General features: G+C 43.1%; 1 protein-coding gene across 6 annotated transcripts in view; it reads right to left on the bottom strand.

Annotated features, from left to right (window-relative positions):
* The window catches only part of MIB2 (MIB E3 ubiquitin protein ligase 2), a 53,616-nt gene that overhangs the window by 25,110 nt on the left and 9,230 nt on the right, over positions 1 to 19,276 (bottom strand). For 4 of the 6 annotated variants that reach the window (XM_056331558.1, XM_056331557.1, XM_056331556.1 and 1 more), the window contains exons 3-4: positions 10,460 to 10,810; positions 9,831 to 10,002 (exon numbers count right to left, since the gene is read on the bottom strand). In XM_056331558.1, the coding sequence (XP_056187533.1) occupies positions 9,831 to 10,002; positions 10,460 to 10,700 (413 nt within the window). In that variant the 5' untranslated portion in view covers positions 10,701 to 10,810. Of the gene's footprint in view, positions 1 to 1,395; positions 1,671 to 9,830; positions 10,003 to 10,459; positions 10,811 to 11,272; positions 11,291 to 19,276 lie in introns of those variants that run through there. The other 2 variants (XM_056331559.1, XM_056331562.1) reach the window with 2 other exon arrangements.

A 19,276-nucleotide genomic window follows, 5' to 3' on the forward strand; every position in this document is an offset into this window, starting at 1 on the left:
TCTGTTACATGAGGACCAAGTATACCACACTTACATATGGAAAAACATGGCCTGAGTTCTGAAGGGCATGTAAGAAGTGAGAGAAAACAATAAAACAGCTGAACAGGGTCTTTGATCCTAAAAGCTGGTCTCCACAGGAAGGTCAGGGTACTTGGGCACTGTTCCACTGATGGCAGAGAGACAACAAGCGAGTAATACACTGGGCTAAAGATGACCCAGGTTTATCTTTCAGTATTATCAACTATTGTGCGATCCATGACGAGCTTTAAAAAAGTACTGTGTTTCTCTCCTCTGTGGGATGCAGGTAACTGGGAACAGAGGCTGCTATGTGAGCATGAGGAACAGGCACACTTCAGTGACAGTCTGTGGAGACAAGCACAGATCTACACACAAGCAGCAGGACTGCAGTGGGTTCTCTCTCTCGTGTTGTTAGACACCAGAACGTCATGTTGCTGAATCAGGAAGCTGAACATACATAAACACAAAGACTCAAAATGATAACATTCACTCACACACAGCATGCTTAGCCATGGAGAAAAAGGTTCATGCTTCTTTCAGAACTTCAAGAGTCTTGAGGGGGCTGTGTAGAGCAAGATTCAAATCTAGTAGCTCGAAAGAAGAAAAACTTCCCCACATGCTCTAGGAGATGCACAGGCCACAAATTACATTAGGGCAAGGCAGCTCACCGAGGGCAAAGTACAATTATTGTGTATGCATGCAAATTAATACTCTTTAACTATTCACCAGCATTCTACAGCATAATGTGCATTTACAAAATCTGGATTTAGCAACTTCACCTCATTGCCTACACAGAGCAGGGGAGACCTGCTACAAATATCATCACGCAATCCTAAACATCACAGCAGGAAGACATGATAGTTTTCATTGCCAGCTATGCCACTTACAATCCACATGCTTCCCAAAGAACACCATCCAAGTCAACATCTCACACAATTAAAATATCTTTATAACACAGCCTCTGATAACTGGGGGTGGGGGGGGTGTAGAAGAGAGAGGAGTAAGGAGAAAGTAACTTCTACAGAAAGTCTGACATCACTTCAGAGGGAGAGTGAAATTGAATTTCAGCTGCCCTTGTACCCCATCGTTCCACTGAAGGCAATGCTTGGGGACATTACCAGGGTGCGCACTGCCCAAAAGCACATGTTAATGGCTCGGGCAGTCTCCTAGCTCAAAGCCATAAGGAGTTCAGCACATTTCGTAACCTAAGCTGCAGACTGCACAGCCTAGGTCACTTACTGAAAAGCAGAGCAGATTAGACCAGCAGTGCTGTGGCTAGACTGTTTCCAGGATAACAAAGACCTTTCTATCTGCCCTGCAATCCACACCACAGGCATACACACCACTCCATCTTAAGAAAGAAAAAAAAATACCTACGTGATAGTAAACAGGGGGTCTGATGTCCTGTTAAAGCAGCTTCCAATTCCCATAATCTTACAGCAGCTTCACTGCTGGTTTTGTGTGTGCTGTTCCTAGTTTCTGTTGCTTAGCAGAAAGCTTTCTCATGAGATACCAAGCCACCAAAGTCCTTAAGGACCTGTTTGCGTTGCTCGCTCAGGATACAATCCACTTCTCTAGGTGACCGCAAAGATGCCACAATCCATACCCACAACTGCGCACCTCCTCCTGACAGGCTCTTGGCAACTCCCAGACCAGACAGAGCAAAACCAAGTTCAGCAGCTGTTCTGCAGGAGAAGGGGAGGGGAAGCCTACCCAGGGCAGTGCTGACCTCAGAATGCTGTATTTATTTTCCATCTAATACCTAGAGAGAGAAGGTGGAGACTCAGAAGGATAAAAAGCTTATGCCTGAACTTACTGTTTACTTATCCATCAAAAGCCTAAGTCTTTTTACCTTTCTTGCTTTACAACCTAACATGTTTAAAAAGAGGGAGAGATTATTTACACTGTTCTCATAATTGTTGAATGTATCCAGATTGTAGTTTGACAGGAGGAAGATGAAGACTTTTTTGAATGGTTGAGATTTTGTCTGTTTTAAACATCATCAAGGCTAGCAGTTGTTACGAAAGAGAAGACAATGAAAAAGATGGCTAGAAAAAAGCTGAGCTAAAGAGAAACACTGACCAGCATTCATTTTATTGCACTGTGCTATGCACTACAGACTTGCTTCAAAAACCAGCATGGATTTGTGCACTACATCTGAAACAGCCCAGCTACAACGTGTTATTTTCACTGTATTTTGTTGAATGTTTTTATAACAATTTATCAAAGATGCCTTAGTCAAGCCCTGAGACAAAAACTCACAAAAACGTATTTCTCTAGCTCAAACCCTGCTCTTGCAGGGGAAGGGTTTCAATGCAAACATTCTAGGTGACAGCAAAACAAAGCACCAAGCTAAGCTTAAGCAAGGTATTTAAACAGAAAAATAACCACCACTCATTAAATACCTTTCATAATTTCCCTTTTTGTATAATCATGTAACAGCAGTTGCTTCCTCTCTCTCACATTAATCTGTCACTTTCAGTGAATTTTTTGGCTAGAGAATACAAAACCAAAGCTGACCAGTTCAGAAAGCTGAGCTTCCTTAAAGAAGAGAGAAGTGTAAGAAACTCCATCTCCCATTCTATTTAAATGCTGGAGGCAACCCACCACTACTGCCTTCTTCCCCTGGCCTCGCAAAAATTTTGACCTTGTCTTGAACCACACTGCTTACCAGCAACACCAAAAAAATGATGCCAGAACCAGATGTACTGAGCCAATACATCTTAGGTTTTAATCTAATTCAACATGTTTTGTTTCTAATACTGGATAACAACCAAAGTTATTAGTGTGTTGCAAAAATACCCTAGGGATAAATTTAATCACTGCAATATTGCCTTTAATACAATTTTAATTATGACAGCCAAAGTCTGCAGCCATTTCTGCCCTACAGATTCCAACGATATTAAATTACTAGAGTCCAGAAAAGACTTGGGAGCATGTACTGTACAGAATGAAGCTATGTCTCTCTTCAGCATGCTGGGAACCACCCCCCTGTGGATATTCTGCCTGTGCTCAAATTTCACCAAGGTGCTTGCAGAGCCTTTCAGATCACCCAGAGCTATGCTCCAGACGGCTACAAAAAAAGCATCACCCATGCTTTACAGACAGAGATTTGAGACCCAAAACAACTGACCTGGAGAAGCTTAAGCAGAGACTGCTTTTAATCTGCAGTAGAGATCTGAAGCCCTGCATTAGTCAGAGCCCCTGCATACCAGGCACAGCTAATGTATCTTGCAAGACAAAGCCTTCTCCGCTGCAGAAAATTCTTATCTGAAGAAACAAGCACAACATAAGGAACTGGAAAGCAGAAGGGATGGTCACCCTGCAAGGTAGCAGGCCATAAGTATTGTGTTCATCTGTTCAGAAAGACAGAGCTGTAAACTAGAATCTCAGCTCATGGTGGGTATAAACACACACTCCTTCTAGGATGTAAAGATCACACAGGTTACCCCAGGAAAAGCCAACACAAAGATCTCACAGAAACTACAATAAAACCAACCTCAACGATGAAATTCTAGATTCTCTAATCCTCCCTAGCAAAGCTTTTACTGAAGCACTTCCAGTAAAGGATAAAGGAAATTCTGACAGATGGCAAGCGGATGCCGATTGCTCAAGCATGAACCAGACTAAGACAAGGACGCTAGCGAGGGATCAGGATCACAGAAACCTATTTCAGGAACTGCCTTTAGCAAGACTTTCCATTGTCAAGCCTATCCTTCCTTGCCAAGGCACAGTTCTTCACAAAACTACCTGTATGTTTGTAACTTGGACTAAATGCTTGCTGGTTTTTTTGCTAACCTCCAAAGCTAACACATATCAAAGTCAGCTTTGGAAAGCCACAGTGGGCAAGATTTCAGACCAAGTCTACCAAATGTGAACTAAAACGTGGGGGCACGCACCTAAGACTCAACACTGTACTGCTGCCAGAAGGTTTTCTTAACTATGCTCTTAAGAGATATACACAGCCTTTACCACCAGCATATCGTACTGAGAATGATACAGAAGCACTTAGTGAGCGTACAAAGTCAAATGGCTTGTTATCATCCTTTCAACATGACTCTCAGTTCAAAACACAGGCTAAGGATGTTTTAGTGACTATTTCTCTTGCTTACAGTTTTGGTCATGTAATTCCAGAAAAGACAAAGATAAAATATGTCACTGAAATTTAATCCCTATTGCAGAAATCAAACAGAACATTCCAAAGTAAATAAAGGAAGCCCTAGTGTGGAGCTATGCCCTAGTGTTCTTTTTTTACGTGTTTTTTTAAGGAAGCACAGTTAAACGTTTTATCCGGTAAATCACAATGGGTTTTTTAAAAGTATAATTATACTCATTCATTACTAGAATTAATTCATAAATAAATTAATGTGAATAAATTAATACTGAATGAGCCTTTTTTTAAAAGTTAGAAACAAACATACACACAAGAGTCAGATTTTATTTAAAATGTTGCTCACCAAAATTTCTTAGCCTAGCAGCTTAAACTGACATCGTATAAATAACACATGTTGAAGAGGTTAATACAGTAAATAAACCCGCATTCTCGTTATTGCCTAGTAATCAAATGCCCAGCAGTTGTCACTCAGCTGCTGTATTAGTTCATGCTTACAGTATAAGCAGGCACAGATGGAAGGCTGGATTATTAAAGCTGCCTTGAATGGGTCTGCATTGCACACGCATACCTAAATGATAGCATGCACTTGTTCTTGTAATGTATCTGATTTAGAAATCCAACTGGTTAACTGGACTAGACTGAGCTGGTTTAAGAATTATGGCTGAAAAGAACTGCAAGCTCTGTTCTGACTACAGTACAAAACACAATGTGAGAAAATACTTGGTTTTCTAGTGCTTGATTACACAAAACATTTCCCTGTGTAGTTTGCTGGCTCCTCCAACTCCATTGTTCTCCAGGAAAAAAATAGGGCTTCTGAAAGATTGTTACGGTTCTGATTTATTAGTGAGTGAAGTCTAGAAAATAGCCTGGGTAAAATACACTACAACCCTGACACCAGGGAATATTACCAGTGCGCTTAACCATAAATGTTGCAACTGATGTATCCATGGCATTGCCGAGCCATACAACGCCGCATTATGTAGTTTAGCTACCAGTAGAACGCTGCATTGTATAGTTTAGCTACTATAGTAGCTAGTAGTAGGTAAGAACCTGCCCAAAACCAAGACATAAGCCCAGAGTGCTGAAACAGGGCCAGGAGAAAAGGTCATGAAAAGGATGCAAAGAAGAAGAGGAAGATGACAAAAAAGAGGATGAAGAAAGGGACGAAGGTGTCCCAAAGGACCACCAGAGGACCCCTGACCCATTAGGCCACACGTGCATAGTAAGAGTGCAGATATGATAAGTAGTTCACGGAACTGTAAGGAATATGCCAGTAGTTTCTCAGAAATGTCATTAATACATATAGATCGGCCATCTAAAGATAAACAGTGAACAAAGTCGAGACGCGCGTTGGGTAGAACTTATCCCCCGTGCATCCGGCGCTGAAAATAAAGCCTGCCTGCTTTCCAGCCCTCCAAACCGGGTATTAGAGAGTTTTGTCCCTGATTATGTGGTGTCATCCCCTACTGAAATTCAGCTTAGCATCATCCCCCAGAAGGTGACGCATGCAAAATGCCACTGCTGCTTTTGCACTTGAATATAATAATACAAATATTTCGTATGAGCAGAGGATTATCTCAGATTTGATAATATGCAAAAATCACCAGTGTGCCTGACTATTCCAACCCTAACATCAACCTGGTGAGTTTTGCTTTGCTATCCTGCTTACAGACACTCATTTATCTTCCAATTACTAAGCATATATTGAGCAAACAGGTACACAATTGCAAAAAAAAGGTCTTCAGTGAAACTGAGCTGCCCTCTCTTTTAAAGTAAGGATGATAGCCTCTCCTAAAACAGCCATAAAATTCAAAATAAACAAGACCAATAAAAAATACCTGCAACTGGCAGATGTCAGGAAGGGATTACTCCAAATGGAAAAATACAAACAAAAGAAAAATATCAGTGCTTGCTTCCACCAGAGGTTCAAACTCAGGTCATTTAAGACCTGAAATAGCCTTCAGGTAAAGTGTCTTCAAAGCCTCTTTAGAAAACTGATTGGGAACCCTCTGCAGTGTCTGTCTGGGCTTAAGGCCTCCTAAATCCTAGGATTAGTGAGCTGCTACAAACAGTTATGTGTTGGCCTTGCCTAGGTTTAGCTGCACAGCTGCCAGACAGTGGGTCTGGCAACAGCAGTGCAGGTGGTAGCAATTCACTGCGTCTGGACATTACACTGCCATCTCCAAAACTGTCCCGCTAGAGGCCTTACCTTCCTCTGTCAAAGGATCAGTAATGGCAGCAGCTGCAAGACTGGATGCATGGCGATGCTCTCCCACAATGGACTAAGAATGGAGACCAGGGAGGACCTGGAAACTCCCAGATCTTGATCCTTGTTTCAAGAGACAACTGGTGTGACAGCTCAGTAATACAGCTGCATTCCATGGTTCTGCATTTGATCCCACTCATGGTAAGCCAAGGACTACAATCATGATATATTAGTAGCCCCTCCACCGCAATGCAAAACCAAGATTATGGGATGCTGACAAATTTTGCGGGCTGTGTCTCCATCCACTTGCCTTAGAAGCTTTCTGACTAATTCACACTCCAGTGAGTGGGTTGATCACAGCCCTTTGCCTGGGTCTTGAAAGCAACACACTGCTGCACTTGAAGCTCATTGTAAAGAACTGAAAGATACCCATTCCCTGCCAGAGAAAGGAGGCGAGGGAATCTTGATCTCTAAAGGAGACTCATTCTGTGTTTCACAGCCATCCAAACAACAGTGGGCAGCAACAAAACCAAGAAAACCCAAATCCACACAGCAGTTACCACGTCTTTTTAAATACACAGCTTTTTTTCGGTCCTTGGGGAGCTGCCAAAGGTTTTCTCTTCCGTTTTATTAAGCAAAAAAAATTGAGATGAATGATCTAAGCAATAGTCCTAGTGAGTCACAAGTATGCAATTTTTGTTCCTCGAAAAGGATGCTGCATTGCCTAAAGGCAACACGTCCTTACAGCTCAGACCTCAGTTATTGCAAAGAAACCGTCTCTATGGCAGTATTCAAAGGTGATCTCCCTCCATGCCCCTCACTTCACTTTTTTTTTAATATCAGAACATTCCACTCAATGCAGAGCAAGCTATGGAACACTAGACCAACAAATCATAGGATTAGACTTGCACTGAAGCAAAGGTGTTCCTACTTCTTCCTGCTCCTGCCCTGCAAGACATTTCCGAGTAAAATCGTTTCATTTTGCCAGCCCCCTGTATGAAAGCTCTTGCATAAAACACATATGCATTGCAGTTATAGCAACTCAAGTCAAATGACTGAAACAAAAAGCATTTCTGACAGCCCGTTTTCTCCAAAAGCTCAGTGACTTCTAAGAATCACAGTATGTACCTTTCATTCATCTTTAAAATTGTAGCTTTCCACAACTGGAAGCTTCTTCACTGAGGATTTCTGATTTCTCTCCATCCCTCAGCACGGCTACATTCAACACCTGCCACACAGGAACAGCAGGAAAAATGTTGTATTATCCAATTACAAGCACTGCTGCTTTTTCCTTTACCCCTTATTGAGGCTCCCAGAAACCACTGCCACATCTGACAGGCTCACGCTGTGTCCCTGATGTCACAAGCACACATGCATCCCTTTTATTTTTGAGTTTGTTTTGTTGGGGTTTTTTTCTGCTTGGTATTAGGAAGATCACTGCTCCTGCTAACACACAGTAACATAAATCAGAATACTGCTTCTTTAACAAAAGACTTGGTATCATAGACTGTGGCCCACGTCTAGACTCCTTTTTATCCACTCAGAAAAAGTTAATTCATGTCTCATCATCCTTAACCCCTGAATGAACCACAATTGCAGGGGAAAAAAAGCAAAGGAGTTTAGGAAAACCACAAACCAAACAAACCAAAAAGCCACCAAGAGGCAAGATCACCAAACTTCAAGTTCTGCTCTTGTGGACATCTACCTCCAAAGAGTCCTCCAGTGCTTCCGTGACATTCCAGAGCAGTGCCGCAGTGTTTTGTGAAAGTCAGACAACCCACATAGGACAGTACCAGGTCCAGCAACTTCACTGGCAGTCTTCCAGGCTCTCTTTTCACACTGATAGCAAGCACTCCACTGCCCAATTCAAACAGCAGCCTGGACACAGGTCAGATACAAGCCTTGAAAAGAAATACTGCTCTGTTTACATCTTTCACCATTTAGATTCCTCAGAAAAGGACACAAGTTCTGCAAAGGATGAGAGCCCTGGGGAGAAACTGCCTAGCAATCTGCCTTTTGATAAATGACAGTATTCTGGGGTGCTCCTGATGCGGGTCGGGAAAGGCAACAGAGCTGGCCTGCTGCCCAAGAGAATGCAGCACTGCGCAGTGCCATGGAGAACCCACACAAAGGCCAGAAAATTTGGACTGCTCTGCAACACTACAGCCTCTTAAAGTAATAGTTGCCTATTTCTTTTTCTTTTTTCTTTAAATGTGAGGAAGATTATGTACCTTAACAGCAAAGTATACCTAGAGCTCAAATAAAAGACACAAGCAGGCACCTCGGGGTGACTACTTGGAGCTAACTATAATATTCATAGAAAGAGAGATTTAAAAAGCTATGTCTAGTTTATATATATATATATATATATGAAATCACTAAGCTCATTTCACAATAGGATCTGGCTGGCTTGTCATATTAACACAAGCTCAAGAAACATCCTAATCTGGTGGATAAACACAAGCCTCAAAGCTCAGAGGGGACATCTTTGGACAGCAACATCTCTTTCTTTGCTAGCACTCAGAATTCTGGCTCAACCACACTTGCAAAACTATGGTAATCAACTCCAGAGAGAGCTTCCCATATGGAAAGAAAAAAAAAAAACAGCTGCAAATCTGACACCACTGTCTTTAGCGACGTAATTACACTTTTCATTCCACAGATGGATGCAATGCATACTGATATTTTCAAGGGGAGAAAAAGAAAAAAAAAAAGAAAATCAATGACAGAGACAAGCTGATTTCCTATTACTTTTCTAAAGGCAAGAGGATTACAAGATTCATCTTCACGCCCACCTTACAAGACACAAATGAAACTACTGTTGAGACTATTTTTCAGTTTTTCCTCAGGACGCAAAAACAGACCTGCATGTTTTGGCACATTGTGAATGAGCAAAAAATTATAGATACTGTTCCACAGGCAGTGTAGCAGCCACTTCCAATAATGCTAATGTGCAGAGGAGTTAAATGAGAAGGTGGTGTTCTTCAGTGAACAGTAGAGACCCTGAGAAGAAATCAACAATTTGGGAGTGCAAGATTCCTGTCAGCCTTCTCTGTGGCCACTCAGTTATCTGGGAACAGCAAATAGCAAAGCATGTCTAAGAAATTATTTAAGCACACAAACATTTTGAATTTTCACCATAATTTTTCAGAAAAATTCTACTGATTGCTGTCTTTTTCAAGCAGCTCCATAAAAGTGTCAGATCCAGCCTTAGACTATTCTGTAGAACAGTGGTCCCGAAACTTTTTTGATCACGCAAAACTACAAGCAAAAAAATTGTGAGTGCTCACCAATATACGTGCATTTCTTTCTTTATAAACTAAACAGACATGTTCTAGTGAAGTTCTATAACGTTATTCCTGCACCCCACTAGATCATCTTGCACACCCCCTGGGGCATAAATGCCCCATTTTGGAGACCACTATTATAGAACAGTGACCTATAAATCTCAACACGGTTAACTGGACAGACTTCCCCTATAGCACCACTTACGGTTGTGAGTGTGCTGTCTCATAGCGCTCGAAGGAGTGAGACAGGTCATGCTTGTTGTTCATGTAACACTGTGTGCACAAGTCATAGTCAAAACACATTTTGCATTTCCACCGCATTCCCCGTATACCATGCTTCTTGCAACAGTCACAGATGATGTTTGGGTGACGAACACCTAGGAGAACAAAAGCAAAGGAATATAAGATCCACACAAAATCCAGAGAAACCAGGCTGACCAGGCTCTCAGAACTACATCAGCATGTTTTGAAGAAAAAAAGTCATTACTGTGCATCTACTTAAGATGATGCAGTAATAAAATATGAAGTGATAAGCGTAACATGAAGTGTCCATTTCCTGGCTTAAGGGACTCTCATCCTAGAAGTCATGCCAGAATGTAACAATGACCAAGTCAGCAAAACCGTTAAGACTCATGGATAAAAAAGAAAAAAAAAAAAAGCCTTTGCACAGAGGCAAACAGGAATTTCACTGCCATTCGCAGCATACACTGCTGCTCAGCATTGGTTCACAGGCAGTTGAAAAAGGCTTAACATTCCATCTAGCACGTAAGGCAGGTGTTAAGGAGGTGGGTTTACAGCACTAGGGTTTGTGTTTCTTGTCCATGCTATACTTACCTATTTGTGCATTATCATACAGAAGAAGGTCATAAGCCCCTTGGAATCCAGTCCGATAATTGGTTCTGTTGCCTTGATCCCACTGCACGACCACAGTCTTATCTGGAGTGGTTGGGCTGCCTGTCCGACCAATCTCAACCACAGTCCCAACATTCCCTTCACCGCTGTCCTGGTTGCCCCACTTCCAGTCCACTCCACGAACTACCCGCATCCCAACCTGCATGCTGGCATAGGGGTCCATGTCCACTGATCTGCACAGCAACCCCTAAAATTCTTCCACGTAAGGGGTCTTGCAGACAGGCAGTATCATCAGCAATACATTCAGCCTCAGCAGCAGCATGGTCAGCACACCTAATAGAACAACATACAGTTAAGTGATGCCACTCAACACATCACATTTTCCCCAGAATGACCTGGCTACAGAAGAAGCCTGACCGGCTGAGTAGATAAATCTGTACTTTATTTAAAACAGGGATCCTGAGAGCTTTAGCACAGATGGGAAGGATATGCAAACTAGCCAGACTTCCAAGGCACAGAAACATCTGCAAAATATCCAGAAGACTTACTCCAGAACACTGGGTATAAGGAAAGAGAACTGGGCAAGAAGTCCGTACAAAACTCAAACACCATCCCCTTGATTTCAAATTCAGGAATACATGCAACAGCTACCAGAGACACAATGGCAACAGAAACAAAAAAAGCACAGTAAACACAGCTGAAAGAAATGACCAGGAAAACACAAGCAGCGTGATTTTAGCAAGAAAAAGTCAATACCAGTCTATTTTTCAGGAAGAGTCTTAATAAGCATCTTACCATGTCATACTGCAGTGTTGAGTTTCACTTGCCCAGAAAGTTAGTTTTGGTTTTGATTTTGACATACAGGAAGCATTAAAGATGCATATGAAAGAAATGTCTGTCTGTTTCTCAAAAGTAACAGCACTTTAAAAAAAAAATTGCCAACATCAGAGAAATGTCAATCTTATGCTGCTATTTATCAATGCTAGCTATGGCAGGAACAGGAAAGAGTTATTGCTTACCTGGAATAAGCACCAAGATTTTGTGCTGGGATCAGTAGAAGCTTGGGATAGTGTTTCCAACTGTTGCCATAACAAATGGTAAACAAGGTGGATACCATACAGATGCAGCATATCCACAGTTTTGAAGTAAATCAAAGAGATTGTCAAAGCCTGGTTTACCTCTTTACCAGAACAAGACAGAGGAATGTGGCTTTCAATATTTAGGGCCAAGCTGCTGCTTTGACTTCTGGAAATATCACCTGTAGCATCCTTTTGTCTTTGGGCATCCCTGGGTCTCCCTCTTCCTCTCAAGCTATCCACAACATTCAAAATTTGAAAAAAAAAAAAACCAAACAAACCACCCAACAAAAAAACCCAAACAGAATGCCAAGGGCCTAAGAGTGCAGATGCCAAAAGTACAGCAAATCTTACCAAGTGCTATGACACAAAGCCAGTTCAAACGAGGCTGACAAACCTGGTTTAGCTGACGAGCTAATACAATGTGTACTCAGACATGGAATAGGAGCAGTTCTGCACCATGTGACATGTTGTTCACACTACCACCTACCAATAAAGCAACTGAAACCACTGAGGCCTAAAAATAAACTCTTCTTCCAGCCAAACACCCCCTTTTAAAAAATACATGGAGGAGTAGTTTGATGCAAAATCAAGTTTCTAGCGTGCAGAAAGAGCCTGATTTCTGTTCAGCTTTAGCATCTCTCCAGCTTCAGACTCTTCCCGCTACGCATCGCTGTGACATCCAAACAGCTGTCACATGAGAGCAACATCAAAACCAAATGTCCTTGTGAACTTAATGTCACCTTTTGTTCTTGTCATCACTAAAAGACACCTTGGGCGACACTTTCATTTAGACTTCCTTTGTGGAGGTGGATGTAACATTTCTGAGTTTAAAACGCACCAATGTCTATGGTCTTTACATAAGCAGAAATTAATAAAAAGAAAGAATATCCTTTTTAGAAACCATTGCAGGGCCTAATGAGATTTGGACGATCCCCTCTTCCACCAGATCAGAGATTAATAAAATGGACAATTTATTGCTTTAACCAAGAGGCAAAAGTGCTTTTTTAAAAGGCTGCTATCAATCAGTCAAGTCTGTCAAACCCACTGCAGAGAAAACAAATGGAAACATCCAACAACACAAGTGAACTGGTGGAAGGCGTGGGGAGGTAGTAACAGTGGGAAAAGGAATTGCACACTTAGGAGATAAGGACAGAGTGCCACTCCCCAACCTTAGGAGTTCTATGTTATTTCAGTGAACCTCTTCCCTCTACCCAAGAATGAATGAAACATCACAGGCTTCAGAACTATCAGCATTTCAAGGAAGGCAATGCCAGTTCCAAAAGTTATTCATCATAAAAGAATATTCCAGGCTGTGCCACAAACCCCTAAAATTTAAGGCACTGCAATATAGGATGACCCCTTGCTACCTGAAAACAGCAGAGCAGGCTGACACACTATATATTGTGACACATGCTCAACAGAGCACTCCAACAGCACAGTACCAAACCCAGGTCAGAACTGCCTTGGTCCTAGAAATGTGTGACCTACATACAGGCAAACCCACACTTTCTCTGTGCACCTTCCCACTGCTTTTCTGACATGGATGCTACAGAGAAACCTTCTTCAACTGACAATGAAATACAAAAGCTACATGAAGACACTTTGTAGAGAGTCCTGGAGAAATGCATCATGTCACTGCACTGTGAATTTACTTATGGATGAAGTATGACATGCCAACATCAGGTGTCTTGTCACAGAACTGCCAACAGACAGCAATCTCTTGTCAGTATCACAGGTACCAAATTGCTAGGACAAAAATACATCTAATCAGTAGCCCATAATAAGCTGGATACAGATGGGAACATACTTTTACTGCTGCCACAGGCATCAAGCTTCCCTTGGTTCTGCAGGTACCTATGACTCACAGAGGAGCTGCACATGTACTCATCCTCCAGCTCGGGGAAGCTATTGTAGTTCAACTGTACACACTTGTGATGCTGAATACTAGTTAACAGAGTTGTCTGTGCTTCAGTGACCTTAATCCCTTGCTCGCTGATCTGAAGGCTTCTTCTTAACGCCAATACTCCATTTTCCGCACAAGAAGGCACTGAATGCATTCTACATTCCCATCTAATCCACCGGGGTGATGCATAACAAGAGTAAAGAACCGTTCAAAATCTTTTAAGAGATTAATGACAATGCTCACACAGTCTGAACCTTGCCAGGTCAGCATTGTTTACCTCTTAAATGGAAATGTTTCACTCATTGAAGCAAATACTCCCTCCCTTGATGCTGTCTCAGTAATAATTATTCCAGGGAAGGATAGGTATAGCTGCCAGGAATGATTCACAGAGAAAACATCAGCTTCCCATGGGAGTTTAAAGTAACTATGAACAAATAATCCATTATAAGGCACAAGCATATTTCTGAATCCTGACCTAGCATTCTAACCTCATCTACTGTAACAGAGAAAAGAACAGACCAGGTGCAATCTAAGAGTCCATTCTTTGGAAAGCCCAGTAATACTTAACTGGAACAAAGGGAGAATACTTTAACACCTTCAGTCCACAGCATTTTAGTTACAATAATTATTGCAACTTTCTGCCAATATTTAAACTGCGCTGCTGGTAGGAGGCACTCCAGAGGCAACCTAATACCCGTCTCTTAAGAGGCAAAGGTTGCTGCTGTGCTGGATACACAGTAAACAGAACCAAACAGTGGTGTAAGCAGATTGACAAAATCAGTGCGTCTAACTTGGTTATCAAGTTATTTGAGCAGGATGGTAAACAGAGGAAGATGAGGTGATTTTTTTTTTTTTTAAAGCAGCTTATTTTTCCTTTTTGCAGTCTGAATTGTCTTCTTGGGTGAATTATTCCTTCTTAGAGAGCTTTGTCTATCCCACAGATGATTCCTTAAGTGCTATGGCAAACGCAAATCATGCACTTTTTCAAGAGCAGCACAAGGCTTCGATATCCCTCTAGTTTCTGAACATCCTTTGAAAATCCACATGGAGATGACCGCAGCAGAACTTTTATTTTGGGGTCTTGTCCACAGCAGCTCACATGAACCTGAAATGCCCAGCTTTCCCAACTGTTAATTCATAAGCTCCAAAAGAAGTCATTATTATGCTAAGCATCTTGGAAAATAACATTATCCCCCATTTCTTACTATTTTCATTCTCTTTGACTATTCCTTCTCCTTGGGTACAGTCTGTTATTGTATCTCTAATAACTAGAGATCTGCACCATCCAACATCTACCGAGAGCTCACACCACCTACTTACTTTCATCCTCTTAGGTGGTTTTCCAAGGAATACAAAGCACACATGGGCTACAACCCCCTGAAACTGATAAAACCACCCAACCCTTCAGACCCAGCCCAGGAGCTCCCACCAGAGATCAGGCAGGAGGGCTGCTGGGACAGCTGTCACTGCGCCAACCCAGCCGGAGCAACGGGCCATCCCTCTTTGGCAGCTCCCGACGCTGCTGGGTCTGTTACCACCGCGGCAGCAGCCAGAGCCTGAGCCCCATCCAAGCTCCACTAGCCTGGGCTCACGATGCGCGGCCACCACATGAGCAGAGATGAGGGTCCCCCGCACTCCCACCCCATGTTACCTGGGACAGGAATGGGTGCTGCTTGGCACCCAGAGGGGTCCTGTCCTCCACCCATGTCCCAGCGCTGGGGGCTTCCTTGGGCCCCCAAGGCCTGCTGCGAGGCGCCAGCAGCAGTTTCACTTCCCAGCAGGCACCCTTGGCCCTCTTGCTCTGCGGTCACAACAGTGCAGCCCAGACATACAGGGCAGCTCCCAGGCGGATCCAGCCTCCGCCAGCCCTGTCCCCGCTTTGGGGGGCCCAGGCACCGCCACTGTGGCCCCACTGCCCAGGAGAGCCCCTTCCCATCCAGAACAGGGGGACACTCAGGTCACCCTGACAACTGACACCTCCCTGGCAGAGTTACAGCAACCCAGCCACACGGCTGCAGGATTGCACGGGCAGAGGCTGCTGGCGGAGGCAGGAGGAAGATCCACCTCAGATGAGGGCAAGCCTCCCCCTTCCTTACTCACCCTTAAAGCAGCAGCTCAGGCCAGCCTGGCTCACTCTGAGGTGCCTGCCCGACCTGTTTCCACAGCCCTGAACTGAGATAAAAGCCATGCTTCCTTCAAGAGCTGAGGCAGTTACCCAGGAGCAGAACCTGCTCCCTTGCAGTCATCTGCATTAGGCAAGAGCGAGCAAGGATCCACCTTGTTACCTCCAGACAGCACTCAAGAGACTCCCAGCTCTACTCTCCAGTCAGCTGGAGACAGACACGTCTAGGTCAGATTCCCTGGAGAATGGCCACAGCAAGCATCGCTATTTTTATGCTTTAAAAGCCATGAATCCTGCCCAGACATCCATGGCCACAGCACCAGACCACGTGCAATTTCCTCACAGCAACATTTTGCAATCTCCTGAAGGCTCTCATTCACGTCCATGCTCTGAATGCAAGTGCTGGGCCTCTGGCACAAGCATGACTTTGCCAACGGGGCACACTGGAACAGGGCTAGAGACTGCCAGCTGAGGGCAAAATCTTCACCTTGGTGAATCCTGGGTGATCTGGGCAGTTGTCAGAGGAATCAAGATTTCCTCCATGGACTCCCATTCAGGGACAGAAAATACATTAACACTACGAAGAGAAGAAAATACTACTCTGCCTGACAAAAAAACAAGCAGACCAACACTTCTTGAAACTCACTGTTTGTTTATTCAACACCTATTGTGTTCAAGCTGCCCCCATGACACTACTAGGGACCTATAAACCCATTTTTTCCACATGACTTTGTGCACATGGTATACAATGCAATGAGTAAGAAAATTAAGTTTTGGCATCCTCAGCACATAAAGTAAAAGCAGCTTATTTTAATTAGAAGAGGACCTAAAGAATTTTACAGCCTGTCTTCTGAGACCACCCCTCCACCTCCTGCCCCGAGTTCCCCTCTCATACAAATGGTGAATAAGCAGCACAAGAGTAACTACACACAGGCTTGAGTTTATTAAATTAACCTGCAGCAGACTGGGAGTAAGCTTACATCTCAGCTACCTCTAGTCTTTCATTCTCCGTGAAACATGGAAGGCAGAAAAAGTAATAGCAGCACAGTAAATTAATGTTGAGGAGATTCTTCCATTGAAGAGCAACAGAAAGCATTGAAAGAATTAGGAAAACAAAGAGTGTAACTAACAGAGCCATAACAATCAACAGCTGCAATTGGGAGTAACCAGATGAAATTAATGCAAACATTTACAGGGATCACTGGAATGGACAATGATTCTTTCAGATCTGTGGTGGTTAAATCAGTACTCACAAGCACTTAACAAGCAGAACAAAGGAATGCCAGGGCCATTCCAGCTGTGAATTTTACCAGCAAATGAGTGAAACTGTGCTTCATTAGTTGATCCTCAACTCATCTCTCTTGAGGAAGAGGTGAACATACCAAGCAGAGCTAGGGCACTGTGCATAAAGACACCATCCACTTGATAGCAGCAAAATAACTGCAAGCCCATGAGCTCAGTCAAGACAAACATCACTTGCTTTATCCTTCCTTAATCCCAGCACAGACTGGGTAAACCTCATAAAATGTTCACAGACATCCAGCACAGATAGCCTGGGACACAGCACATTGCAAACTCTGCCTGCAACAGCAGAAATCCAGAGCAATTTCACTGCAGCGCAAGCAAGCAAGCAGAATGATGGTCATTCTTCACAAGACAAGTAAGCAACAAGATGCCAAAGGACACTGGTGGTGGCCCTGCTGGCCTCCTTCATTGCTGTGGGATTCTACACAAGAACAAAGGTCTGCAGTTCAAGTCAGGGGTCAAAAGGATCTGTTCCCAACTAAAACAGGCAGCAGAGAGGCACCTGACTCAGTCAGGCGCAGTTTCTTCAACTATTCAGTATTATTAAGCTGCCAAAGTGGTTCCTAGTTATTTCAAGTATTTTATTTTAAGCCCTCACCATACACCCCCCTACACACACGTATTTTAACTGCTTCCTTCCAAAGGAACTTCAGGGACACAGTGCCATTAAAAACAGACATATCAAGGCATTCAAAATTTCAATTGATCAACTACCACTACTGTGAAGTTTCAAGATTTATTTTTGCATATCCTCACACTAGGAACATCAACAGAGATCCAAACAAGTTAGGTGTAATGGCTAAATTAAGGCAGCACACACTGGCTTAAAAGCAGTACTGCTTCCTACATTACTCCTATAGGCATTCACCCTGTAGAAATAAGGCTTACAGGGGTTTTCCTCCTTTCCTGACACAAGCAGTGTTTTTGCAAAACCAACCAGTTGAATAGTTAAATGCCTGGCCAGTGCTTATCTACACAATTAAATATTGTTCCCTACCTGCAAAACAGAGGGGTTATACTTTTGTATTCTTTAATAACAGACAACTAGGATCAAATACCTCTGAACAAGCCTCAAAGCTGCTAAGTTAATTGCCAAAGCTAGTATTCTCGCCAATAAACTCAAATTCAGACCTACCCTTCACTTTCCTTTCTCCTCAGAAAACAGTAGGACCCCAGGACAGCACAGTGACAGACACATGTATGTGCTCTCCCTAACATGATGCAGTGTCATTTCTCTCAAGACTACACAATTTCCACAAATACATTCACTATTAAATGAAAGAAAACCAGCAAAACACAGTAAATAATCCTTTCTGACTTACCACCACATGAAGACCACCTTGTAGCTTTTGTCCCCTCCTGGCTCCCAGGTGAGGCGAGGAGCCATTAGCCCTCACTGCTGCCCTGTGTAATCACAAACCCCGAGGAGGGTCTCCCTGGCTCCCACCACACCTGAGCTCACTCTGGGCACTCAGTCTCCAGTTTCTAGTAGAGACCCCGTTTGAAGACTTTTGTCCATCCCACGGCACTTTATTATAATCTCAACTCCAGTTCACACCAGTTCAATATCCAGCTCTACCACGTGCAAATCTCTCTCCTTGTCTACTCTGAACTTCAGCATTCTATGCAGTCCATTTGTATCAGGCCCAAGAGTCCTCCCATGGAAACACATACTCCAATTCTCTCCCATTTCTTCAGAACCAAGTTTATCAGCTGCTCCTCAACGCAAGCAATCTGTTACTTTCAGCTAGCTTCCCCACTGCCCAAACAAAACCCTCTGCCTTCATAGCAGGCCTCTTCTAAGCAGCTCCCTGGTAAAGTGCCTTCTATTACTTACACATAAAACCCTACTAAATGAGAAAAATAACTCTAGTGTAAGGGTTCATATTGAATTTTAACACAATAAAGGTATTTTGCTTTCAGAACAGTTGTTTCAGTAAATTATTCATTCACATACTACTTTCTAATACAGCACTAGTGCAAATCCCATTTCTTGATGTGGAAAAACATGCAGTCAGGCCCATTTAGTTGTTTATTGTTTTCCAGATCTCATTCCACAGCTGTTGCTCATACAAATAGCAGCACTGTCAGATCAGGTCTGGTTTAGCCACTGAGACTAAAAGTCTAGTAAGGCCCCACACACTCCATTTTGTAGTAGGCAGTTTCCAAGGCTTGATCTTTCGTATACAAAGATGGCTAGAGAGCTCAGTCACACTGCAAAATAGCAGAGAAGATAAAAACGCTTAGTTCCCAGCACCAGCAGATCTTCTAAGGTAGAAGAGTGACACCATCTCAGCCACTATGTGACTAGTTTAACCACTCTAAATTAGACTAAACCCATCAAATTCCCTCCATCAGCCTGCCAAGAGAATTTGCAGAATTGGCTGAAG

The sequence above is a fragment of the Falco biarmicus genome, chromosome 3 (genome assembly GCF_023638135.1).
Source record: "Falco biarmicus isolate bFalBia1 chromosome 3, bFalBia1.pri, whole genome shotgun sequence".
NCBI lineage: Eukaryota > Metazoa > Chordata > Aves > Falconiformes > Falconidae > Falco > Falco biarmicus.